The sequence below is a fragment of the Onychomys torridus genome, chromosome 1 (genome assembly GCF_903995425.1).
Source record: "Onychomys torridus chromosome 1, mOncTor1.1, whole genome shotgun sequence".
Classification (NCBI taxonomy): domain Eukaryota; kingdom Metazoa; phylum Chordata; class Mammalia; order Rodentia; family Cricetidae; genus Onychomys; species Onychomys torridus.
The window spans coordinates 4,144,933-4,172,741 of NC_050443.1; the positions used below are offsets into that span (position 1 = coordinate 4,144,933).

At 45.2% G+C, this 27,809-nt stretch overlaps 1 protein-coding gene across 2 annotated transcripts; it reads left to right on the forward strand.

The window, feature by feature from the left end:
* The first annotated feature begins 772 nt into the window (after positions 1 to 772).
* Positions 773 to 27,489, forward strand: Nlrp4 (NLR family pyrin domain containing 4). Of its 2 annotated transcripts, XM_036175766.1 has the most exons (9): positions 773 to 1,049; positions 4,742 to 6,314; positions 8,875 to 9,033; positions 9,433 to 9,600; positions 13,921 to 14,088; positions 17,199 to 17,369; positions 21,198 to 21,368; positions 22,799 to 22,969; positions 27,396 to 27,489. In XM_036175766.1, exons 1-9 carry the CDS (start codon positions 773 to 775, stop codon positions 27,487 to 27,489), a joined length of 2,952 nt encoding a protein of 983 aa, XP_036031659.1. The 2 variants fall into 2 exon arrangements, with proteins under 2 accessions (XP_036031659.1, XP_036031662.1); XM_036175769.1 differs by lacking the exons at positions 13,921 to 14,088; positions 21,198 to 21,368 and having other exon boundaries at positions 4,742 to 6,302.
* The last annotated feature ends 320 nt before the right edge of the window (positions 27,490 to 27,809 follow it).

A 27,809-nucleotide genomic window follows, 5' to 3' on the forward strand; every position in this document is an offset into this window, starting at 1 on the left:
TGTGTGTGTGTGTGTGTGTGTGTGTGTTTTGAGACAGGGTTTCACTCAGTTGCCTGCCTCGACTTCCCTGTGTTTTGTACGAGGACAATGAACTTGTAATCCTCCTGCCTCAGCCTCTGAAGTTGTTGGGATTCCAGGCCCATGCCACTCAGCCTCTGCTTTACATTTATAGCTGGTTTATGCCATAAGTGTTATCATCGACCATCATCATAAATACTGTTCCATATAATAGCCTTGCACCCAGTATCACCGGTTCAGAGGTCACAGTGACTCTCTTAAGATTTATTGATGTGCATGTGTGTGCACCACATGTGTACCATGCCTGCAGAGTCCATAGAGAGTGTTGGATCCTCTGGAGCTAAAAGTTACAGGCAGCTGTGAGGGGACACACACACACACACACACACACACACACACACACACACACATATACTGGTGTGGGTCCTGGGAACATAGTCTCTCAGTAAATCTGGAGCTCACCAAATTTGGTTAGACTAGCTGGCCAGCAGGTCCCAAGAATCCTCCTGTCTCTGCTTTTCCAGTGCTAGGATTACAGGGTTATGCCACCCCACCTGCTTCCTGCACTAGTGCTGAGGATCCCAACATATGTCCTTAAACTTGCCCAGCAAACACGTCACCGGCTCAGCCACCTCCCCATTCCCTTGGCCCCATTGTTTTTAATAACTCACTGCTTGCCTGATTTTCCCACAGATCCAGTCAGTGTCTTGGTGCTCGTCTCTCTGAAGACGAGTCTGTTCTTCCTTAAGACAGAATGGCCTCTTTCTTTTCTGACTATGGCCTTATGTGGTACTTGGAAGAACTAAACAAGAAGGAATTTATGAAGTTTAAGGAGGTCCTCAAGCAGGAGATCATACAGTATGGGCTGAAACAGATTCCTTGGACCGAAGTGAAGAAGGCATCTCGGGAAAGCCTTGCCAACCTCCTGGTGAAATACTATGAGGAGGAGAAAGCCTGGGATGTGACCTTCAGAATCTTCCAGAACATCAATAGGAAGGATCTCAGTGAGAGGGCAGCAAGAGAGATTGCTGGTGAGTTGGTTAAAGCGTCTTTACAGTGAGGATCGCGTCATGGTTTCAATACTTCCTCATGCCTATCTACCATAGGACCAGCAGGTGTCAGGGGGACATTATTCTCCTTGAGGAAGGAGGCAGATTCATGTTGACGTGTTATCTCTGATCCGTGTAGTCAGATGTGTGAGGGTTTCATGCCCTAACCTACCTAGATTGTTAAAACTTCTATTCTACCTCAGGACCTCAGTGATTTTACCCTTGCATCAAAACCGGAGACTTAGCTCCAGAGTGAGGTGGTGGCTCTGTGGATTTGGGCTGGCAGCAGCAGAAAACACCTGCCTATAGATCACATCATGGGGGCCAGGAAGGTGGCTCCATCTGGGTAAACATCTCAGCAGCCTCGTAAAAGCCAGGTACTTGTAGCAAGCTGGCCATTCAGTGTGGTGAGTTCTAAGCCAGCTGAAAAGAAACTCATCTCCAAAAAAATGAGATGGAGGGGCTGGAGGGGGTAGCTCAGTGGTTAAGAACATTTGCTGCTCTTACAGGGGACCTGGGCTCAGTTTCCAGAGTCTGCATGGTGGTTTTACAACACCCAAGTGTTAGGGAATCCAGCGCCCTCTTCTGTCCATTGAGGGCACTGCACACATGTGGTATGCACACATGTATACAGACAAAAGCACCCATTAGGCATAAAATAAAACAAATCTTAAAAAAAAAAATAAAAGTGTAGGGCAGCTGAAGAAGACACCCAGTGTCAGCCTCTAGTCTCCACATGCGTGTGTACTGTGCCCCTCCCCCTACTTACCCCCCACGTACACACTATGTCTGTGTTTGAAACAACTATATAATCTGATGTGACACAGGATTTCTCAGTCTTTATCTGTTTCGATCTTTAACAAGCAAAACACTATAACAGAAAAGCCATGTTTCATAAACAGCGTATTATTAAGAGCCACACTATATGTATCCTGATATAAGATATGGTGGGCAGTGGTGGTGCATGCCTTTAATCCCAGCACTCTGGAGGCAGAGGCAGGTGGATCTCTGAGTTCAAGGCCAGCCTGGTCTACAGGGCGAGTTCCAGGACAGGCAAAGCTACACAGAGAAACCCTGTCTCAAAAAACTGAAGGAAAAAAAACAATAATATGGATTCTTTAGGGTTTGGTTCATTTCTTGTCTTTGAAGTTCTGATGTCTTACTTTAGAGCCTAGATAGAATCCCCCAACCCAGATCATTGTGTTTGTGAGTCAGTGATCATCTTAGATCTATGGCTACAAAATATTCTTCACTCCCCAGTCTTTGTTTGTTGTTTAAAAATTGTCTCTGTGCTGTTATTTCTATCCCCACTTGTTCCAGGGACTCCAGGTGTACATATTAAATCATTAATTTAGGATTAAATAAGGAGAACAATTAGGAACTATTTCATATGTATGTGTACCATTGTGTACACTACCCTAGGAGGCCAGAAGAGGGTGTTTAGACCTGGTACTGAACAGTCATGTGGATGCCTCTCTGTGAATGCTTGGAACTGAACCCAGGTCTTCCTGGTGCTTTTAACCACCAAGCCATCTCTGGAGCCCCCGTGTTAGATCTTCATATGATGCCTTGTGTATATCTTTCTATCTTTTTGTGCTTTGGGCTGGCTTTTGTTTCTAACTGTCCTTTTTCCCTTCACTCCCTGTTCAGCTACTTCTAATCAATAGCAAACCCACCTGTTGGCTTCTTTGACTTTTTGTACATTATTATTTGTGTACGGACACACATATACTTGCATACCATGATGAAGGTCAGAGGACAACTTTGGATAGTTAATTCTGCTTCTATCATCTGGGTCCTCGGGGACCAAACTCAGGGTTGTCAGGTTTGATGGCAAATGCCTTTACCTCCTCAGACATCTCACCAGCCCCCATCCATTGATTCTTAAATTTCGTTAGTTCTCCTCAGTCTCAATTGATCACCCTACTTGCCTTTTATTTTTATTGAACACCTTTGAAAAATGGTTATACTTGGTATACAAGATGAGTTTCAGTATAAGATTTTCTTTTTTCCATTTTTTTAGATTTATTTCTTTTATTATTATTGTGTGTTTTAATTTTATACGTCAGCCATGGGTTCCCCTGTCCTCCCCCCTCCCACCCCCAGCCCCACCTTCCCCCCACCTTGGGCTTACACAGGGACACATGTTCAGTATAAGATTTTCATGTGTGTGTATCTATGTGTGTGTGTGTGTGTGTGTGTGTGTGTGTGTGTGTGTATCATTGTGCTTTGCTTACACAAATTCTTACAATGTCCCCCTCCCCCATGGCTCTTCTTCTTCTTTCCCCTCTCACTTATTCCCTCTAGCCCCCTAGATAGATTCCTTCTTGCTTTAATGCCTTACATGAGGGGGGTTGTATATAGTGGACATTTAAAAATAACTTGTAGAAAGTACACGTACGCGTGTGTGTCCGTGTGTGGGATACATGTATGAGTGCAGTGCCTGCTCAGGCCAGAAGCCTTGGATCCCTCTGGGACTGGGTCATAGGCCATTGTGAGCTACCTGATGTGATTGCTGGGAACCATTCTCAGGTCCACTTGAAGAGCAGCCAGTACTCTTGACTACCAAGCCATCTCTCCAGCCCCATAATTCTAAACTTTTAATGTCAGCGGGATAGTGCCTGTTTTCATTGTTATGGAGTCAATCTTCTATTAACTGTGATTTTTTTTACAGTGTGGTGCTATCATGGTAACCATGATCAATTACACTCTCTTGGTGTGTGCATCTATGTATGTGGTACAGGTTGACAAGTTTGGGGGGCCATACAGTCTGCCATACCCAGAGTTGGTCTTTCTGCTGTCCCAGGAGAACAGCTATGCATGCCACAAGGTTCTGTATGACCCAGAGAATGATCTATGATCGCCACACTTTTGGTTTTGAATGAATACAATGATTAAGTACATAGCAATTCAAAGTAAAATTATAAATAGCAGGTAAGTGATAGGTAGGTAGATAGATAGCAAAACATCATCAAAATGGGCACACAAAACATTCCATAGAAATTGACTAGGGAGGTGTCTTTAAGAGAATCATCTGTGGTTCCCAGGCAGGGAGAGTCCCAAGCAGGGCAGAGCGGATCCTCTCAAGTGATACTCCCAATTGAATGTAGTGGGTAGCTGTTCCAGCTTTGACCTCCCAGCACTGCCCCTAGTGTGGCAACAAGTAACTGCCACACCTGCCTATGACCTGCCCCTGGGGCATGGCTGAGACAGGTCCCTTTAAGACCTAAGATGTATAAGTGCTTGCTGAAATAGCACGTGATAGTTTAATAATCTAACATTCATGATACACACACATGAAAGCTGTGCCCAAGGGCCAGTGAAAAGCTCACATTAACCAGCATTGTTCTGGGCCCACAGCTTACAGATTCCTAAAACCATACATCGTAAGCGGGCTGAAAAAAAATGACTCGGTGTTTAGGAGCATGCCCTGCTCTTGCAGAGGACCTGAGTTCAATTCCCAGGACCCATGTAGGGTGGCTCCTGGCCAGGTGTATCTCCTCTAGTGGGAGGAGGGATTTCAATGCCTCTGACTTTCACAAGAACCCACTAACACATAATTAAAAATGAGTGTTTTTTTAAGGGTACATCCTGAGAATTAAAATGTCAAGGTCGGATCATATATGGGTGAATGTTTAACTTTGATGTGTTGTGGGTTTTTTTTTTTCTCTCAGGACACTCAAAGATCTATAAGGCTCATTTGAAGAACAAGTTGACCCAGGAATGGTCCAGAAAGTTCAACATCCCCATTCAGGATTTCCTGAAGCAGAAGTTCACCAAGGATGAATGTAATCGTTTTGAGCACCTTTTTGTTTCCAGGGTAACCGAGAGGAAAACACACACAGTGCTTCTGAAAGGAGTGGCAGGAATCGGCAAGACACTGATGTTGGCAAAGTTGATGCTGGCCTGGTCCGAAGGCCTGGTGTTTCAGAATAAATTCTCCTACATCTTCTATCTCTGTTGTCAAGAGCTGAAGCAACTGAAGACAGCGAGCCTAGCCGAGCTGATGTCCAGAGAGTGGCCCGGCCCCTCGGCTCCCATAGTGGAGATAATGTCCCAGCCGGAGAAACTCTTGTTCATCATTGACAGCCTGGAAGGGCTGAATTGTGATTTGACGGAACCGGAGCTGGAGCTGTGTGATAACTGGCTGGAGAAGCGGCCGGTGAATATACTGCTGAGCAGTTTGCTCAGGAGGAAGATAGTCCCAAAAGCCTCGCTCCTCCTCACAGCTACCCCGGAGACCTTTGACAAACTGGAGGACAGGATCGAATACACCGAAATGAAAATCATGATGGGCTTTGATGAGAACAGTAGGAAGATGTATATCCGAGGCTTGTTCCAAGATAAGAACAGAGCCCAAGAAGTCCTCAGGTTGGTGAGAGGAAATGAACAGGTGTTCAGTATATGCCAAGTCCCTTTGCTCTGCTGGGTGGTGGCTACTTGTCTAAAAAATGAGATAGAGAAGGGGAGAGACCCGGCCTCTGTCTGCCGACGGACCACCTCCGTGTATACCACTTACATCTTGGATCTGTTTACTCCCCAAAGTGCCCAATATCCAAGCAAGAAAAGCCGAGAGCTGCTGCAGAACCTGTGTTGCCTAGCCGCTGAGGGCGTGTGGACTGACAAGTTTGTGTTCAGCGAAGAGGATCTCAGGAAAAAGGGGATCCTCAACGCTGAGATCGCGACACTGCTAGACATCAAGCTGCTTCTGAAGAGCAGGGAACCCAAGTGTTTTTACACATTCTTCCACCCGTCTATCCAGGAGTTCTGTGCCGCCATCTTTTATCTGGTGAAGAGCCATAGGGACCACCCGAGCAAGGATGTCCTAAGTATCAAGACACTCCTGTATACGTTTCTAAAGAAAGTGAAAGTACAGTGGATTTTTTTGGGCTGCTTTATCTTTGGCCTTTTGCACAAATCAGAACAAGAAAAGCTAGAGGTGTTCTTTGGCTACCAGCTGTCCCAGAAGGTAAAGCAAACGTTGTATCAGTGCCTGGAAACGATAAGCGTCAACGAAGAGCTTCAAGAAGAATTGGACAGCATGAAGCTGTTCTACTGTCTGTTCGAGATGGAGGACGACATCTTCACCATGCAGGCCATGAACTTCCTGCAATATATTAAGTTTGTGGCTAAGGATTATTCTGATCTGATTGTCGCCGCCTACTGCTTAAAGTACTGTTCTACACTGAAGAAACTCTCCTTTTCAACCCAAGACATCCTGCAGCATGAACAGGAGTTCAGTTACATGTGAGTCCATGCACTGGCTTTTCTGTCTCGTGCTCGGGCTCTGCCCCTGCGGGTTGATGATGTCTAGAGAATCCTGGTTCAAAACTCACCCTAACTGGTTGTCCACTGCTGAAGGTCCAGCCCAGAAACCACATACACACACACAACAAAACCAGACTCAGCAGCTTGTGTGTATGTGTGTGTATATATGTTATATGTGCATGTACATTCTATATATGTATATGTGTATATATGTGTGTGTGTGTTTGAATATATATATAAATTAAAAGATTTGAGAGTGGAAGGCATGATGGGTGGGAGAAGGAAAGTGATATAATTCTGTTTCAATTAATAGAAATCTATTTTTAAAAAATAAATTTTAAAATAAAATAGAGCTTTTAAGGGGAAAACCACAAAAAACACTTTTTGTCGGCAGCTTCCATTCTTTCTAGTTTTGGTTGGAAGCCTAGCCTTTAACGGCTGAGCCATCTCTCCAGCCCGGCAGCTTCCATTCTTTGAAGTTTTTTTTTTAGTTTATGCGTATGTGGCTGTGTGTTAGTATGCACATATGTAGAGATGGCCTCAGTGGCTGGAAGTGGGCATCCGGTCCCCAGGAGCTATAGTTACATATGGTTTGTGAACTGCCCCAGGGTGGGTTCTCGGCTCCAGTTCTTACTCCCTGAAGAAATACAAGCACTCTTAAGTTAACCGGTGCACTGTCTCCAGTCCAGCAGGCTCCATTTCGAGCCCTACTAGGCTATTTGAGCTTATTGTTTATTTTTTGTTAATTTTTTTTTGAGACAAGAAGCTGTGGCAAACCTGGAACTCAGATATCCATCTGCCTGTCTCCAGAGTCCTGGGATTAAAGGCATGCACCAGCATGCCTGGCTTTTTTGATTAATTATTAGTTTTGCCTATTTATAGAGTAGCAGGAGATGTATCAGTTCATTATACCCAGGGGCCAAGGGAGTGGCTCAGTTGGCATAGTATTGCCTATAGTAACACACAGGTGTCCTGCATTTGTTCCCCAGCATCATAGAAAACTGAGTACAGTGGTCCATGCCTGTAAGCCAAGCCACTCAGGTAGTGGAGGCCCATCAGAAACTCAGGGTCTTCCTTGGTTATATAGCAAGTGCAGGGCAAGACTAGAGTACATAAGACAGTGTATCTAAAGAATAAAAAATAGTAGTCAAGCTGAGTCACATATGGAGTCTCACACTCGTAACCCCAGCACTGGGGGAAACTGAGGCAAGAGGGTCTCTGAGCATTTTAAACTAGTCTGGGCTGCATACATAGTGGGTTCCAGGTCAGTCTGGTCTAAAGAGTGAGATCCTGTCTCCCCCTTGCCCAAAAGAAAAAGTCAAACAACAGAAATACATGCGTATAGTTTGTGATTTCTGGGCTCTTTTTTTCCATCCTGAGATTAGAATCCAGGGACTCGTGTATGCTAGGCTAACACTTTACCAGGAACTGCGGCCCCAGCTCATTTTTTTTGAGACGTGTTCTAGCCTTCTCTCCATCCTGTAATCAAGGCTGGCCGCAAACTTCTGAGCCTTCTGCAGCAGCACCGGCTAGGTTGACTCTTTAGGAGCCCTGGAATTTACCCTGGGGACCTTCCTCTTCTTAGTTCCAGTGACCTCGTTATCAAAAAAAGCAGTGGTATTAACCCAGCCTATTGTGAGGATGGAGCATGGTGGTCTCTGTCCCGTGTGTTTTCTGCTCCTCTGAGATAGGAGCATCCCACTCAGACTCTTCCCCGCTTCCCTCAGACTTTCCTAATCTCCCAACTGCAAACTGCCTTTTGAAAGTGAAATGTTGTAGGGAGTATGGGAATGGCTCAGTTGCTATACAAGTATGAGAACTCCAGGATCCACATTGTTTAAAAAAAAAAAAAAAAAAAGGCTATGCATAGCAACAAAGACCTATAATCCCAGCACTAGGGAGGCAGAGACATGCAAGCACATTCGTGTACACACATGTGTGTGTGCATGCACTCACAAACATGTACCCACAAAAACAAACTGACTCATATTCAGAAATCATGTAAAGTGAGCTGGCAAGATGGCTCAGCACTTAAAGGTAGCTATATTCAAGTCTGATGACCTAAGTTCAATCCTTTGGACTGTATGGTAGGAAAACTGATTCCTACAAAGTTGACCTTTGAACTACACACATACACACACACACACACAGAGCCTGAACTTAGCTAGCTACCCTGACTTGGGGAGTCCATTTGCTGCACTTATGCGCTGTGAATAGATTGATTTAACTGTTTTTGAAAATGAGTAGGATTTGAAAGCACTGGCAGGCTTTATTATTTATTTGTGTTTGGTGTGTATGACTCTTTCGCCTACATGCATGTGTGTACATCGTGTGCATACAGTGCCCATGGTGGCCAGAAGGAAGATGTCATTGCCCTGGAGTTGGAGTTAAGGATGGTTGTAAACCACCATGTCAGGGCTGGAAACTGAATTCGGGTCTTCTGCAAGAACAGCAGATGCTCTGATCCAGTGAGCCATCGCCCTAGCCCCATGAATTAACTTTTCAACAACGGAATGTCTTCCTTTCTCCTCTGTTCCAGGGAAAAGCTACTCGTCTGTTGGCAGGATGTGTGCTCTGTGCTCATAAGGAGTAACCACATCCAGGTACTCCAGGTGAAAGACACCAATCTCGACGAGTCAGCCTTTTTGGTTTTGTATAATCATCTGAAGCATCCAAACTGTACCCCTCAAGTTCTTGAGTAAGTTAAAGGTCAACTTTGATTCGGTCATATCATGGAAGTAACTAAGCCCCCACTACCTTTCAGCTAACTGCGTAAATGGAGGCTTACAATCTGGCCGGCTTGGCACTGCCAACGGCTGTTGCCAACCGTTCTTCACTGGGGGTTGTCCCGTGAACTGTAGGATGAGGAGAGCACGTGTGGGCTCCTCTTTCTAGATGCTTGATAGACGCTTCCTCTTGTGGCAGCCAACCTTGCCTCCAGACATTGCTCAGAGTTCCATGTAGAAGAGAAGATCACCCCATTGACAGCCAGTAAGCTGTCATCATGAAATTGGAGTACTCAGTCCTTATGGGACATAGGAGCCGGTCAGAGCCAGAGCTCGGGCTGGATGGGGACTGATGGATCTTTGCTCTACAGGGTAAATAACGTGTCCTTCCTGTGCGACAACTACCTCTTCTTCGACCTGTTGACCCAGAACCGCAACTTGCAGCACCTGAACCTCAGCCTCACATTCCTCTCCCACCTCGACGTGAAACTCCTGTGCGACGTCCTGAGCCAGACGGAGTGCAACATAGAAAAGCTGCTGTGAGTCTCCCCGTTTGCCTAGCTCGCTGACGTCTCCTCCAAGGAGACCTCTAAGCTTTGACCCATCTGGCTGTGATTTAAAAAACTAACACCCCGGCAGAAGCAACGTTAGAGTAAAGGGGGTTTATTGAATTCAAAGTTCCAGCTCACGGGGCCACCGCTGGTGGGAGTCAGGGCAGCAGACACTCCAAGCAGGTAGTCACATCACATTCACAGTCAAGAGCAAAGGGCAGTCGGCAAATGTATGCATGCTAGTGCTCAGCTAACTTCCTCCATTGTATACAGTTCAGGGTCCTCCTTCCTGGAGATTGGTGCCACCCACGGTGGGCGGGTCTTACCACCTCAGTTGACTCCATCAAGAAATCACCTACAGGGTTGAGAGCATTGGCTGCTCTTCCAGAGGTCCTGAGTTCAATTCCCAGCCACCATGTGGTGGCTCACAACCATCTACAATGAGATCTGGTGCCCTCTTCTGGCTTGCAGGCAGACATGCAGACAGAGTACTGTATGCATAATAAACAAATCTTAGAAAAAAGAAATCACCCTAGACACGTCCACAGATCACCCATCCCCATGTAGAGAATCCCTCATTGAGACTTCCTTTGTAGGTGACTGTAGATTGTGTAAGGCTGACAATCAAAACCACAGGAGGACTACAGTCTTGTTTTGTTGTTGTTGTTGTTTCGAGACAGGGTTTCTCTGGGTAGTTTTGGAGCCTGTCCTGGATCTCGCTCTGTAGACCAGGCTGGCCTCGAACTCACAGAGTTCCGCCTGCTGTGCCTCCTGAGTGCTGGGATTTAAGGCGTGTGCCACCACCGCCCGACTAAAATGTGTAGCCCAGGCTGGCTTTAAGCTCGTGACCCTCCTGCCTCTGCCTCCTTCCGCAAAGTCTCCCAGCATGCACCACCACAACCAGCCCTGTTTTTCTACCCTTCGTGTGCAAACTTAGTCACCTTAAAACTGATGACACGAGCCAGTGAGATGGACCGGTGGGTTAAGGCACTTGCTGCCAACCCTACACCCTGGGTTTTGTCCCCAGGACCCACAGGAGAAAAGAAAGAGCCCACTTCCACAGGTTGTCCTCTTTTGCTCCACACGCATATTAATTAGTAAATGTAATTGTAAAAAAAAAAAAGTTTTCAGCATACATCATACATTTTTTATTTTTTATTTTTATTTTTATTTTTTGGTTTTTCAAGACAGGGTTTCTCTGTGTAGCTTTGGTGCCTTTCCTGGAACTCACTCGGTAGCCCAGGCTGGCCTCGAACTCACAGAGATCTGCCTGCCTCTGCCTCCCGAGTTCTGGGATTAAAGGCGCGCGCCACCACCGCCTGGCTATTTTTTTAAATTTTATAATTAATTTAATTTTACCTATCAGCCATGGATTCTCCTGTCCTCCCTCCTCCCACCCACCCCCACCCTACTCCCAGTCCACCACCCATTTCTACCTCCTCCAGGGCAAGGACTCCCCTGGGGATTCAGCTCAGCCTGGTAGATTCAGTTGAGGCAGGTCCAGTCCCCTCCTCCTTCCCCTAGGCTGAGGAAAGTGTCCCAGCATAGGCCCTAGGTTCCAAACAGCCAGCTCATGCACTAGAGACAGGTCCCGGTCCCACTGCCTGGGGGCCTCCTAAATAGTTCAAGCTAATCGACTGTCTCGCTTATCCAGAGGGCCTGATCCAGTTGGGGGCTCCACAGCTTTTTGTTCATAGTTCATGTGTTTCCATTAGTTTGGCTATTTGTCCCTGTGCTTTTTCCAATCATGGCCTCAACATCTCTTGTTTATATAATCCCTCCTCTCTCTTGCCAATTGGACACCTGGAGCACCATGGGGCCTGGCCTTGGATCTCTGCATCTGTTCCATCAGTCATGGGATGAGAGTTCTAGCATGACAGTTAGGGTGTTTGGCCATCCAATCACCATAGTAGGTCATTTCAGGCTTTTTCTCGACCATTGCTAGTAGTCTACAGTGGAGGTATCATTGTCGATTTCTGGGGACCTCTCTAGCACTTTGCTTCTTCCTAGTCCCATGTGGTCTTCATTTATCATGGTTTGTTATTCCTTGTTCTCCCTCTCTGTTCTTGATCCAGCTGGGATCTCCTGCTCCCCTAAGCTCTCTTTCCCTGACCCTTGCCCTTCATTACCTCCCCTCACGTCCAGTTTGCTCACGTAGATCTCATCCATTTCTCTGTCATTGAGTGATCCCTGTGTCTTTCCTAGGATCCCGTTTTCTAGGTAGCCTCACTGGAGTTGTGTAGCAGTCTAGTCATCTTTGTTTTACATCTAGTATCCTCCTATGAGTGAGTACATACCATGTTTGTCTTTCTAAGTCTGGGTTACCTCACTCAGGATGATTTTTTTCTAGATCCATCCATTTGCCTGCAAACCTCACGATGTCATTGTTTTTCTCTGCTGAAAACACTGGGCTGTTAGGAGCATTGTTGCTCTCTCAGAAGACCCGAGTTCAGTTCTCTGCACCCACATGGTGGCTCACAGCCATCCGTATCTCTAGTTCCAGGGGATCTGATGCCTTCTTCTGACCTCTGCAGGCATCAGGTATGTGTGTGGTGTGTGTGGTGCACAGACACATGCAGGCAAAACACACATGAAATAAGGAATGCATAAGTCTACTTTTAAACCTTTTTTAATTAAACTGATTATGGAATGCGAAAGTTAATTTCTAGATATCTACAGCCACTTAGGAAACCATTGCCTGTGTCCAGCTTCTGTGGACTCTGACATGCCTTAAAACTGAGAACGCTCACTGCTAAGTGAATGTTCCATGGTTGTGGGAGTCCATTTGCTGCAAGATGGGTGCTCACAGAACACTGACATTCTGACCAGCAGGAAGCTAGATGAGAAACTCCGTGGCTGTTGATCAGATCTAGGTGGATCTCAGGTACTGCTGGTGGGATGAATTGGATTCAGAAGCAAATCATGTGGCTCACATATAACGTTCAATGATGGACAAGACTGTGTGGTATTAGAGATGAGGACAGTGGATCCTTGTTTGGGGCTAGTGACGGAAAAGGGGATGAGTATGGAGGAGGACAGTTCCTGATTTGTGCAGTCCTTGTCCTGTTTTTCTGCCCTGGATACTGGTGTTCTGTATGGTTCTATGGTAGCCATGCTTCTGCTTTTGAATAATTGAGTTTATTGAGTATATAGCATGGAAAACTAAAACAAAAAATCAGTAGCAAGCAGCAGAAAGAAGGCACAGAAAACTAGCAAATTATTGTCAGATCAGGCACCAGCATGTCTGTCAGAGACTAGGCTAGCCCAGTGAGAGAGGAAACTAAAGATACCATCAAATCGGGGCCTAGAGACAGCCAGCGGAAATTGACTGGGGAAACCTCACTGAAGCCGTCAGAGGAAATTCCTTTGGGCCCCCCAAGTAAAAGAACAAATAATAGCAGATAGATAATGTCCGAAAATAACATGAACGAGACAGGTGCTTACGCTCGTCCAGCAGGAATGACCAGGGAAGCCTTGAAACAGCCCCGCAGGAGTTGCTGGTGGAGAGTTCTCTCGGAGGCGGTGTAGAGCGAGTGTTCTCTCCACCCATGAGTCCCTCCTACTTCCCACCCTCCTTTCCCACTGCAGGCCATTAGGAATGAACAGTAAACAATAGTAACCTCGTTGGCACTGGCTTACCTTCCCAGGAACACCGTGTTTTCACACCGTGAGTGCTCTCCTGTCCCGGTTACAGACCCAGAGGGGCCAGCCCCTCCCTGGACAAGGGGTCTGAGGGGACATTTGCAATAAACATGCTGGAGTCTGAGGCAGGAAAACTCCCTCACTCCTGAGTCCAGTTTCAACAAGCTTAAACAGCACATCACAGTTTACCAGTGTAGTGTACATTACAGCTGGTAACTCAAGGGCATTAAATACACACACACACACACACACACACACACACACACACACACACACACACACACGTTCTCTCTCTCTCTCTCTCTCTCTCTCCAATAAATTAATCCAATTTGAAAAAAAATGGGCTGGGAAGATGGCTCAGCAGCTAAGAGCACTTGCTGCTCATGCAGAGGACCCAGGTTTAAGTCCCAGCATCCTCACTGAATGGATTATAACCACATGTAATTCTAGTTCTAGTGGATATGATGCCCCCTTCTGGCCTCTAGAGGTACCAGGCACACATGTGATGTGCCTGCGTACATGCAGGCAAACACACATTAAAACTATCTTTATTTTTTTAAGAACAGTGTCAAGTTCTGTGAGGTCTGAAACCTTCACAGGGATAGCAAGGGAAAGAGTTGTGAAGCCAGAGAAGAATATGACGTTCTTCCCCCCTCCCCCCCGCAGGGTGGCAGGCTGTCAGCTTTCACCAGATGACTGCAAGATCTTTGCCTCCATCCTGATCAGCAGCAAGACACTGAGGCATCTTAATATCACATCCAACAGCCTGGACAAAGGGATATACTCCATGTGCAAGGCTCTGTGCCACCCGGACTGTGTCCTGAAGCACTTAGTGTAAGTGGCCATAGTGGGAGGGGCGCTATGGAGAACTGTGGCCGGGGAGATGGCGCTTGCCTGCCTCATGCTTGACAGCATCGGTACACTCCCTATAACCCCAGAGTGGAGGGGTGAAGATAGGCGGGTCCTAATGCTCAAGGAGCGGCCATATTGGAGCACACCAAGGAAGACAGGCAGCGACAGCCTCTGGCCTCCTCCACAGGAGCACACATAAAGCATAATACACACTGTTAGATTTCTGAGGCCGCATAGCAAGACAGACAGTGGGAAAAGAAACTGGAGCCTGATCTTGACAGACCAGACTGTTTATTCCAAACTGGCAGAGGACAGTCAGTCTCCTGTGGGAAAAGGGTGCCTGTGTGGCTAGCCGTGAGTCTTCATAGGGGTGGGTGAGGGTGTTGTTGGCATCCATAACAGGCTACGACTGTCCCTTGGGCTTAGGATGCAGCTATAGGGTGCTTGGACAGCTCCACATTCTTTTCTTGAATTGTCATACCTTGCTGTGCTTACCCACATACCAGAGTGAGCTATTTATAGGAATCCTGTACAGTGACTGAGGCATTCTGTCACACACCACACAGAGAAATTAATTAGTTCTAGTATTTGCCCATTGAAAGAGCCCCATAGCAGAAATTTCAAAGCCTAAACCTAAGAATTACAGACAAGCCAGGAAGGGGTGGGGTGGGGGGGTGGAGAGGTGGCTTGGTGGTTAAGAACACACACACACAGAGACACACAGACACACACACACACACACAGAGACACACAAACACAAACACACACACACACACACACAGAGACACACAAACACACACACACAGAGACACACACACACACACAGACACACAAACACACACACAGAGACACACAAACACACACACAGACACACACACACACACACACACACACACACACACACAGCTCTTGCAGAGGACACATTTGTTTCCTAGCACCCAGGTCAGGCAATTTTAACAGCTGCTTGTAGCTCTAGGCCTGAGGAATCAATCTCTGCTGGCTTCCATGGGTACCCTCACTCATACATGAATACACATAATTAAACAATAAAGTCTTTAAAACACAACAAAGCCGGGCGGTGGTGGCGCACGCCTTTAATCCCAGCACTTGGGAGGCAGAGGCAGGTGGATCTTTGTGAGTTCAAGGCCAGCCTGAGTTTCAGGAAAAGGCACAAAGCTACACAGAGAAACCCTGTCTCGGAAAAAAAAAAAAAAAACCACAACAGGCTCCATGGCACATCCCTGTGGTTCTAGCTGCTCAAGAGGCTGAGACAGGAGGATTGTAAGTTCAAGGTCAACCTTTGAAACAGCCTACATAGAGGTGGGAGGAGAGAATCAACTCCGTAAAGCTGTTCTCTATACTGTGGTACATGCCCGCACACATCATAGACACATACACACAATAATATTTACGTTTTTAATTGGTTTTGAACTGAACAACTGCAGATTTATTTTTCTAGTTATTCCCTAACCAACATAGCACAACAGTTAGTTGGTATTTAAATTGTATTGTGGATTATAAGGAGTCTGGAGGAGGTTGGAGCTAGTATACAGGAGAGTATGGACAGGTTCTGGACACACACTGAACATTGTACATACAGCTTTTGAGCACCTGTGTGAGTTTGCATCCACAGTGAATCTGCCTTCCTGCCGCTCCATGCACAACCCTGCTACCCATAGATGTCAAAGGATTAATTACTAAACTTCAAAAGATGCTAGATTAGATTACAGTGCCTAAAACAGACACATAGACCTGTGTCAATAACTTGTTTCTGGCATGCAGAGTGGGCTCTAAGCTGGGATAGTCAGTAGAATGCCTGTGAGCATTCTACTTGACCTCATTTTATACTGAATGGTCCTCTCCTGTCATTGTGCATAGAGTAAGTGGGAAGGCCAACATGGAAGAAGATTAAGGTCTTTAAAATACAGAAGAGAAAGACAGATGGCTTGGCGCTTTGGAGGGGACCAAGTGATTAAAATTTTTCATATCATATATTCCTATATATTTCATACTGGGATAGTGTTAACTGTCAACTTGGCAGTTAGTGGGTGAAGGATTGTCTTGATTATGTTCATTGATGTGGGAAGACCCAGCCCACTATGGGTGGCACCATTCCCTGGGTTTAGGTCCTGGATTACCTAAGTGTGGGAAGCTTGAGCTGAGCAGTAGGCATGCCTGTATTAACTCTCTCTGCCCCTGACTCTGGACGTGGTGTGACCAGCTGTTCCAAGTTTCTGCCCGCCTCGACTTCCCATAATAAGGGACAGCAATCTGGAGTACTGAGTTAAAATAAAACCCCTGTCCCCAAAGTTGCTTTTTGTCAGGATATTTTTGTGACAGAAACAGACATGAAACTAAAACATATTTGCATATTTTTCATATTATATAAGACAACATGGATGTGGTTGCCTATATTACAGTAATCATGTTGCTATAAAAAGTATCATTAGGGCTGGAGAGATGGCTCAGAGGTTAAGAGCACTGACTGCTCTTCCAGAGGACCTGAGTTCAGTTCCCAGCAACCACATGGTGACTCACAACCATCTGTAATCGAGATCTGGTGCCCTCTTCTGTATACATAATAAATAAATAAATCTTTTAAAAGAAAAAGAAGTTAAAAAAAAGTATTATTAAAGACAGGTGATTGAGGTTTTGTTTGTTTGTTTTAAAGAGAATGTCTTTTTTTAAGATTTATTTATTTATTTATTATGTATACAGCATGTATGACTGCAGGCCAGAAGAGGGCACAAGATCTCATTACAGATGGTTGTGAGCCACCATGTGGTTGCTGGGAACTGAACTCGGGACCTCAGGAAGAGCAGTCAGTGCTCTTAACCTCTGAGCCATCTCTCCAGCCCCAATTGAGGCTTTGTTAACAGAGGATTTAGGTTAACATGGGGAAGGTCTTCCAAATGTAAGCATTTTCAGTGAATTTTACTCCACTTGGATACTAGACCTGATGTGCGTCAGAAGAAATGATAAGCCAGAAGTTCCTTGTCTTGCTTGAATATTTTGTTACTGTGTGTAAAGTTGTGGAAATGTTACACTCCCCCCACACCCCACATTCACGTGCCCATCTTCCCCTCCTGCAGGTTGGCCAACTGTTTCCTCGGTGAGCAGTGTTGGGATTACCTTTCTGACGTTCTGAGGCGGAACAAAACCCTAAGCCACCTAGACATCAGCTCCAACAACCTGAAGGACAAAGGGCTGAAGGTTCTCTGTAAGGCTCTGAGTCTCCCGAGCAGTGTCCTGAAGTCGCTCTGGTAGGTTCCTTCGAGCTTGGCAGTGGAGATCATGTCTAGGAATCCTAGTGTCTATGCCTAAGAATAGGGAGGTACAGTGGCTCACCTCAGCTTCCCAAGAGCCTTTCCCCGGGGACAGATCTGTGCCTTGACTTCCGTGTCAAGCCACTCAGAACATAGACACAAGGAAGGGGCTGAGAGAAAGGAAGGACGTAGGTACAAGAGATGGTTAAGATGTTTGGAGTGGGTGCTAGAAGATTGAATGGATGTCATCAGATGGAAAACTGGACCCTAAATTCTGGATATAGAAGGAGATACTTGTGATTTTTCTTGTGGCTGTGACAGTGATGAAATTCCTGGCAGAATGGACTTATGGGAGTCAGGGTTCATTGTAGGCTGTGGTATGGAATGCTCTAATCTCTCCTGGTGGAGAAAAAACGTGGTAGAGTGGCCTCGTGGTGGCGGCGGGAGTGTGCGTAAAAATTCTTCTCTTCTTTGTGCATCAGGAAGTGGAAAGTGGAACTGAAAGTGGGCATAAGGATGTAACCCTTAAGCCTATACCCAGTGGCCCGCATCTACCTGTCAGACCCCAGTATTCCAGAAGGACCACAACCTCTCAAAACAGTGCCCCTGTGTGGGGGAAGTGTTGAAACGTATGAGCCTATAGATATTTCAAACCCAAAGAAAGAGTAAGACATGGAAGAGGGGTCCCAAAAACACGTGTGTGGCCGAGCAATGGTGGGGCATACCTTTAATCCCAGCACTTGGGAGGCAGAGCCAGGTGGATCTCTGTGAGTTCGAGGCCAGCCTGGTCTACAGAGTGAGATCCAGGACAGGCACCAAAACTACACAGAGAAACCCTGTCTTAAAAAAAAAAAAAAGAAAGAAAGAAAAAGAAAAGAAAAGAAAAAACAGGTGTGTGGATTAGTTGATGTGCATGAAAATTCTACTTAGGGAAAAATTAACGGTAATGGGAAGAGAAATGACAAGACTCTTAATTAGATTATAAAATTGAGAGGTGTCTGTAATTTAGTGTGGTAGTTGTTTTGACCATGCTGAGTAGATTAGTATTCCATGATCAAATGACTTTCTGTGAGAAATCCAGATGTCTGCGACTTGGGAGGACAATTTTACTTCATCTGTTGTGAAACCTCAGAGTCACGACATTTTTATCCTCCCTAGAAGGGATTAAGGAACAGAACGAAAACACAATGTGTTTTTTCCCCTCTCTAATGATGGCTTTGGCTATTTTTAGAAACTAAAATCCACTGAAAATGTCAGATACAATATATTTTAAAAACATTAAAAGTATCTTACAATTTTTCCAGCATTATAAAGAATGAAGAAAAAGTATTTTAAAAAGTATAAACCACTTGAGGTCTCTGAAAATACTGAATGTGTAATTAAAAGTTGGTTGGAAGAGGGAAAATTGGTTTTCTCCAATGGGATGACATGGAATGTCAGGTGGCTGACTCACTACCGCCGTAACTACAGCTCCAGAGGAGGGGTCAGACACCCTCATCCAGACTTCACCGGCGCCCACACTCACGTGTTCCTCTCCCCACAGACACACATAACTAAAAATAAAATCTATAAAAATACATCTTCAATAGATCCCAACTCAACATCATTAAAAAAGAATAAAAGGGAACATCTAGAAATATATAAATAACATTATTAAAACCCTAATGGCATGGGTTTGCAAGTTAGAAAAAAATACTTTGTCAGCAAAACCGAAGATAGGTCACAGTGGATCAGAAGACACCGTGAAAAGAGAAAAATTTATAAGACTTGGTAAAAATTCATGAGACTAGAAAACTGTAATATATTAGTGAACTCTGTCCCCAGCTCAAAGGGAGCAAGAGGCCTAGTTCAGTGGCAGAGTGCTTGCCTTTCATGCACCAAGTCCCACCTTCAATCCCAAATACTAAAATTTAAAAAAAAATCTAAGTGAAACATTTTACAATAGAGATGAAATTTCCACTCCATTCCCAAACAAGATTGCCTGGAGACCCTTCCATTCAAGAGTCCTGGAAATCCTACCAAAGGTTTCTTTAGGCAGGTGGGTAGGTGGGAAGGAATTTCTAAAACCATTCTGAAGAGAACAACAAAGGAAGAGACCACTTACTTTATGCAGATGATATGAATGAATATATATAACCCAAATATATATATACAGGCACTTCCTCCGGCACAGGCATGCCACCTAAATCTCTCCAGACGGTGCCACCAACTAGGAAATGTGTTCAAATACCTGAGGCCATGGGGGACATTTCTCCTTCAAACCACCACATACTATATATCAAAAGAAATCAGCTGATAGAATTAAGTATATAATATCAAAATTCAATTGGTTAGAAATATGGCTGTTTCAACAGGTGAGACTTTTGTATACAATATTATCAAATCAGTATAAATGATAAAAAAAATCCATGTTCGAATACTGAAGTAGTCTGTAGAAAATCTGATCTCCACAAACGGACTGGGGTTTTAATGAAACGCTTGGTAGAAACACACTGGTTTATTTGGGTTGGTGTCCTGGAAGAGTACATTGTAAAATATATGGAGCTTTTTGTGGGGGCTTGCACCTGCAACCCCAGCACTTGGGAGATGGTGTTAGCAGACTCTCTGGGAATTGAAGGCCAACCTGGGCTAGAATGAGACCCTACCTCAAAAAAAAAAAAACCAGATAAATAAAAAAGAGTAAGTAAAAAGCATATGGTACTTTGAAAAAGCCAAAAATATGAACACCTTAAGAAAAGGAGGTAGAGAGCGTCACTTGAAATACTTTCACAGATTGGTTGTACGCAGAGCTGAAGAGACAGCTCAGCACCACACAACACTTGCTTCTTGTGAAGGGAATCCTGAGTTTAGTTCCCAACACCTAAGTCAGTGGTTCACAACTATCTGTAACTGCAGCTCTGGGAGATCGGAATGTCTCCTCTGGCCTCCGAGGGCACCTCCGTACATGTGGTAGGCACACACACACAAGTAGACATTTATTAAAGCAGTGTTAGATTCACACAGGTATTTGGTAAGTCGGAAATGGGCTCCTCAGAAACAACCTCGTCCACTGGTGCTCCTAAAAAGCGGGTGGAGCTAAGATAGTTCAGGCAAAGAGCAGACTTCAGCAAGTGTTCCTGGTCATCTACCCTTGCGTGTGGGTGGCGAAGGCTGTAACACCACACTGCCTTGCGTCCTAGATGCAAAGTGTAGAAACCATGGGAGGGGCACAGTAGCCACACACACACACACACACACACACACACACACACACACACACACACACACACTCCTGCTTTATCCATGGTCTGGATTACCCATAGTCAGCATCCCCACTCTATTTTCCTATGGGTCACCCATAGTCAATCACTGCTCAAAAGTATTATTTAATAGGATGTTGTTCCAATGTTTAAAAACATTTATTTACCTCATATTGTGTGCGTGTGTGCTTCTGAGTGTATGTGTGTGCATCGTGTGCCTGCAAGTACTCGAGGAGCCTGGGAGAGAGAATCGGATCCCCTGGAACTGGAGTTACAGGTGGTTGTGAGCTGCCTGACATGGGTGCTGGCAACCAAACCCGGGTCCTCTGCAAGAGCAGTGCGCTCTCAACCTCTGAGCCATCTCCCCAGTCCTGCTTTAACTTGATTACAGTGTATTGTGTTTGACCTGCTTCACCATCATTAATGCCTTAGTGTGTCTGGCTTACTGCACTGTCTCCTGTGGACCACTGAGAAGATGACATTATCTGAAAGATCCTGTGTGCAGTCTCAGGCATCACTGAGTCTTGTGAAACGCCTCCTCTCTGGGTCAGGGACTAACCACTGCATTGTGGTCTTTCTCTTGCAGTTTGAGGTATTGTCTCATTACCACTAGCGGCTGCGAACACCTGGCTGAAGTCCTCAGCAGCAACCAGAACCTGAGAAGTCTGCAGCTTTCCAACAATAAGATAGAAGACTCTGGTGTGAAGATTCTGTGTGATGCCATCAAACAACCCAACTGTCACTTAGAGAATCTCGGGTGGGTCATGGAGGTCATAGCTGTGTCCTTGAGGGTGACAAAGGTGGGCGATGAGTGTGCAGAAAGAGAAATTAAAACTCCACAGGGACAGTGTAGCAGTTAGCAGTGGTTGTGTTAGTAAGGCTTCCCAAAACCACAAGACTGGAAGTGGTGAGCCTGTAATACTGGCTCATCGCTAGTCAAGCCAGATATGATTTATCTCAACTGGGCATACTTATAAAACTTGATCATCTAGGGGACTGATAAGGGGCAACCTCACTGTTGGGAACAGAGGCAGGAGAGGTAGATGGTGCATGCATGGATGTATAGATGGATAGATAGATGCCTGGATACACGGATAGATGCCTAGATGGATGGATGAATGCATTGATGGGTGGATGATGGATGGTTGCATGCATGGGATGGATGGTTATTACATGGATGGATGCATATTTGGTTGGATGAGTGTATAGATTATTGGATGAGTGCGTGGATGCATGGATGATTGCATATTTGATAGGATGAGTATATAGATATTTTTAATGAAAGCATAGATGCATGGATGGGTGGGTGGGTGGATGGATGGATAGATGATTAATGACTGCAGACATAGATGTATAGTATTCATGAGTAGAGGCATGTATAGGCTAGACAGCTATTACATGGATGGGTGCATATATGGATGATGGATGTGTACGTAGATGGTTGGGATGGATGTCCACTGGAGGTGACAAGTGTGACTAGCCCACATCTCATTGACTGACTTGTCTGGACTAACTGATGTGGCAGCTGCATTGGCTGCCACGACAAACATAGATTGGATGGCTCTTACAGCAGAGATTTATTGATAAATGCGGTTGTAGAGGCTGGAAGTGAGATCATGCTATTCTGTCAGCAGGGTTCCTTTAGAGGGCTGAGACGGAGTACGACCCAGGCTCCTCTAGCTGACCTGGCTGTCTTCTCCCTGTGTCTTCACAGTTTTACAAGATTAGATCTCAACTTATTGTCTTCATTATAACTCAGTTTCCTCTGTAGAGGCCCTGTCTCAAAATCCAGTCCCGTGAGGCGCTGGGGATTAGAACTTTGACATACAAATTTTGAGGGGACATAGTTTAGTTTATAGCAAAATGAATTTTCAGGGGTTCAAATCAAAAGGAATCAAGATGCCTGAGGTGTAGGCTCAGAGCCAGGGATTACCTAGTGCCAGGTACAGTTTCACCCCAGGTTCAAGGGCTGCAATGGCAGACTATTAGTGGAATGGGCTAGTTCATCTCACCACAGGCACGGATACAGAGAATGGGCAGATGTGGTCACATCTGCCAGAGAAGGGAATGTGGTGTCGTGAACACTGGGCTTTTAAGAGACTGTCCTTAGAGGTTGTGGTGTGAGTGCAGGCCAAATGACCAGGTCACCGCTCACCCATTAACGTGGAACTGTCCTTTGGGTTACAGGTTGGAAGCCTGTGAGCTAACTAGTGCCTGTTGTGAAGACCTTGCTTCTACTTTCACCCAGAGTAAGACCCTGTGGGGAGTCAACCTGTTGCAGAACGCCTTGGACCTCAGTGGGTTGGCTCTGCTGTGTGAGGCTCTGAAACAGCACAACTGTACCCTGCATGTCCTCGGGTGAGCCAGCCTCTGTTCTCCTTGATGGGAAGAGCCCTTCGGCCTAAGGAGGGATTAACTGAGATCTGAAATGTGCAGCTCATAACATAACATCATAATTGAAGATAGAAATAAGGGCTGGGGAGATGGCTCAGTCCATAGAGAGCTTGCCACACAGGCATGAGGAGCAGAGTTTAGTCCCCCAGAAACATGAAAAAACACCATGGATTTTATGCTTGTGATCTCAGTACTGGAGAGGTAGAAACAAGAAGGAGGGGCCTTCATGCTCAGTGGCCAGCCAGTCTAGTCAAATTGGTGAGTTCCAGGACAAACGAGAGACCCCATCTCAAACATCAAGAGTAATACCTGAGGTTGACCTCTTCCTCTGCGTGCTCATGCACACATACATCCAAAAGTATAAATAATCAGTAATATTGTGGCTGGTGACACCAATAATAATCCTGCCACTATTGCAGCAGCAAGCATATCCCTGTCGTGAAACCCACCCTCACTGCGGGGACTATGGGCAGTTAATTGGTATTTGGGGAGGGGACACTGTAAAATACTTTAAAATTTTGAATTAAAGATAGATTCAAGTAATGTTCTCTCATTTGGGGCTGTTGTTGCAAGAGTATTAGATTGCATAAAGCCCTTTCTTGCCCTGTGACTGGTGAGTGCCCAAGAACTGGGGATATTTGGTACTATCATTACTATAACAAAGTACATAAATATACTTGTAAATATAACTTATGTTTATGCAGACAGTCCTGACCTAGGATTGTTCAGCTCTACAATATGAAGGCATGCCCTTACAGCCATTCATTTTTATCTTCCAACACAGTAGTCAATAACTGCATGAGATACTCAACATTTTAATAGAAGATGGGCTTTGTGATAAGGGATTTGATTTTTTTGCCCACCTAGAGACTAATGTGAGTGCTCTGAGAACATTTAAGATAGGCTAAGTGAGCTAGTGTGGTCCACTTGTAGATAAAGCTTTATATTATGCATTTGTCATATAACTATATGGCATATAAACAAATATATATCAAATAAGTATATTCAGACTACTTTATATTAGCATAAGATATTTATAAATATGATGTGTATTATATATTATCTTTATAATCCTCAGCATTTATCTTTGTAATTCAGTCCCTCTCCCCTCCACACCATGGTCTTCCAACCTATGTAGGTTAAAGTAACTCTTGGAAAGTGTATAGGTGAGTTCAGGTTACATGAGTGTGAGGATTATGTACTCAAGAGGGTAGAGACCAAAAGACACCCTCTGATGCCATCCACCATCAGATGCCATCCAGCTCAGTTATTTTTTGTGATGGGCTCTCTCACTGGAACCTGGGGCTAACCAGTTCTGTTAGAATCTGCCAGTCTCTGCCTCCTTGGTTCTTGGACCACAGGCATGTGCCACTGTCCCCAGCTTTTTATGTGGGTGTTGGGGATTAACCTCAGGTCCTTAAGCGTGTGTGGCAAACCCTATGCTGAGAGAGCTATCTCCCCAGACCCCAAGATCGGCCTCATTTTAGGTACTTTATTAGGCCACTCTTTTCTAGAAAAATCAAAACCTTCTGAGATGTCCAACCTGACATCGCCACATGGCCACACATACACAGTTCACACTCAAAACCTGTGCAATTGATGTGAAAAAAAAACCTTACCGTTTTGTGTAAATTTATAATTTTGTGCTGGACCTTTTCATAGCTGTCCTCGGCTCCATGTGGCCCATGGGCTGCAGGTGGAATATGCCCACCAGATGTTGGGTTAAAATGTTTATAATTCAGCTGGATGGTGGCACATGCCTTTAATCCCAGCACTCAGGAGGCAGAGGCAGGCGAGTCTCTGAGTTTGAAGCCAGCCTGGTAATGAGTGAGTTCCAGGACAGCCAGGACTACACAGAGAAACCCTGTCTCAAGGAAAATGTTTATACTTCAGCTGCCTCTCCCGTGAAGACACAGGCTCTCTTCCTGAAAATTTGCTTTTGCAAATCCCCCCTCCACTCCCTGGAAATGTTATGGGCCTACAAGATTTCTTTATTTGGTTTTGGCTAGAGGTTGAGAAAGGTACCAAGCTGGAGTGGATGCCTAATGAGGCAGAAAGAGGTGAGTTGTCTGTCATTTTCTGAGCCATCCAGCTCTGCATTGGATTCCAGCTCAACCATGTTTATGCTGTACCCGTTGCAGGCTCTGATCTGCAAAGTGGGAGTCATTATTTGACATGAGAAGTTCAAAAACGGAGAGATGTCAGATAATGTGGTAAATATTACAAAACCAAGCAGGTTTTGCTGCTGCTACGGTTTCTTGCCCTCCTACAGCACCATGGAAAGTCTCAGAGAGACTTGTGCTGCAATTAATATATGCCCTAGGAACATGGATCCTTCCTACAAAGCTACTTAAAACATAAAAATATACATGTGATGCTTTGAACGAAAATGTCTCCCCCAGATGTGTGGATAAGTGGTCCCCAGTTAAGAGTGCTCTTTGGGTGGGTGTAGGCGGTGTGGCCTTGCTTGAGGAAGTATGTCACTGGGCCAGGCTCTGAGCTTGCAAAGCTTTGTACCATCCCTAGTGTGCTTTCTCTGCTTCGTGCCTGTGGCTCGAGATAAGTGTCACCTTGCTGTGCCTGCTGCCACTGTCCCTCTGGAGTGTAAGCCCAAATCGACCTTCCCGCTGCAAGTCTTGCCTTGGTCATGGTGTCTTATTACAATCATAGAAAAGTAATACAGAACTAAAACAGAGACTGGAACCAGGGTGTGTGTGTGTGTGTGTGTGTGTGTGTGTGTGTGTGTGTGTGTGTGTGTGTGTGTGTGAGAGAGAGAGAGAGAGAGAGAGAGAGAGAGAGAGAGAGAGAGACTGAGACTGTATGTGTGTGGATATATGTGCATGAGAAACAGTTAGACAGAGGGCTAAGACCAGACATTCAGATCTTGGAAAGAATTGTTTGGGGCATGAAGGAAAAAACAAAACTCTCAGGCCCTTTTTCCATGTCTTCTATCCAAAAACCCTAAGGCTTAGATGAGATCATTGCTTCCTTCCAGTCACTGTTCTGGGTGTTGACATCAAATTGAAATAGACTACAGTTGAGTTGCAGAATTCATACCACAGAAATGGCCAAAGTAAGAGATGTGAAGGGAAGCTCAGCCAGGTAACATGTGGGCAGCAGAAGCATGAGGACCTGGGTTTGGATCCTGTGGTGATATATTGTGTACCCTAATAAACTGCATGAGGATCAGAGGACAGAGCCAGCTACTGGATTAGCCATAGAGGTCAGGCAGTGGTGGCACACACCTTTAATCCCAGCACTTGAGATCTCATGCCTTTGCTTAGGAAGCACACACACTTTTAATCCTGGGAAGTAATATGGCAGGGCAGAGAAAGGTATATGAGGTGTGAGGAAACAGAAACTCTCTCTCTTTAGACTGAGGATTTCATAGACATAAGAACTAGTGGCTGGCTGCTCTGCTTCTCTGATCTTTCAGCTTTCACCCTAATATCTGGCTCTGGATTTTTTATTAAAAGACCATCTAAGATTCTAGCAATTAACTTTTTAGTTGATTGTGGTCTCATGTGTCTATAACCTTAGTGCTAGGAACAAGGGTAGAGACATAAGATAGATGTGGCTTTCTAAAGTTTGCTGCCATCCAGTCCATAAATGGCAAATTCAATGAGAGACCCCATCTCAAAAAGATACAATGGGAAATAATTGAGGACACCTGACATTGACTTCTAGCAGGCGCACGTGTGCGCGCGCACACACACACACACACACACACACACACACACACACACACACAGACAAGTCAATTAAAAAGTTTTGCCTTTTGTGTTTATTTTTATGTGTATGGATGTTTTGCCTGAATGTATATCTGTGTGCCACATGCATGCAGTAGCCTTGGAGGCTAGAAGATGGTGTCAGATCCCCTGGAAATGGAGTTAGATGGTTGTCAGCTGCCATGTGCCGAACTGAACCCATGTCCTCTGCAAGAGCAGCCAGTGCTCTTAACCACTGAGCCATCTCTCCAGTCCCAAATCAGTTTTAATGGAGGAATCAGGATAGCATGGATATATCTCCCTACTTGGAGACAACGTCGGGGTCTCCTGTACTTGACCTTGGAAAACAAAAATTATGGAGGGAAAAGGAAGTGTCGGAAAGCACAAAAGTGGGATGGGGCTGGAGAAAAGGCTCTTCAGTTAAGAGCTTTTGCCGCTCGTACAGAGGCCTCAACTTCAGTTCCCAGCACCCACCATGGCAGCTCACAACTGCTGTAACCCTTGTTCCAGAGGATCCAGTGACCTCTTCTGATCTCTGCAGGTGCCTGCACACATGTGGTGCACATAAAGTCATACAGGGACACACACATACACATAAATAAGAAAACTTATAAAGCTGAAGAGTGAATTAACTAGAGCTTTCTGTTTGTATGTCTTTCTAGGCTGCGAATTACTGACTTTGATAAGGAAACCCAGGAGTTTCTGATCGCCGAGGAGGAGAAAAACCCCTACTTGACCATCCTAAGCAGTATATAAGCTGGAGCAGGAAACAAGAGTGGAAATTCCAGTACAAGAAATAAGAGTGTAGTCTGACCCCAAACAACCTCCAAGAGTGGGTCCTTCTTCTGGCCCACTTGTATACAAAACATTAACAGATCACTAACGTTCCAATGAGATAGGATTTCTTTGCCCCCCTCCCCCGCCCCCCATCCAGACATTTTGTAAGATAGATGTGGCTTTTTGTTTGCGGGCCAATCAAAGACCTACATGCTAAAAATTACTACTGTATAATTACATTTTTCCCACATTGATAACGTTAAGCACCCATATAAAGAAAGTGTTTTATCTTTAAATGC

Bases quoted from the DNA above. Each gene is read 5' to 3' on its own strand.
- Nlrp4 (XM_036175766.1), top strand. From the start codon at position 773: ATGGCCTCTTTCTTTTCTGACTATGGCCTTATGTGGTACTTGGAAGAA. The intron at 1,050-4,741 runs GTGAGTTGGTTA...TTTTTCTCTCAG, and splicing joins GGCAGCAAGAGAGATTGCTG to GACACTCAAAGATCTATAAG. The intron at 14,089-17,198 runs GTAAGTGGCCAT...CCCCTCCTGCAG, and splicing joins TGTGTCCTGAAGCACTTAGT to GTTGGCCAACTGTTTCCTCG.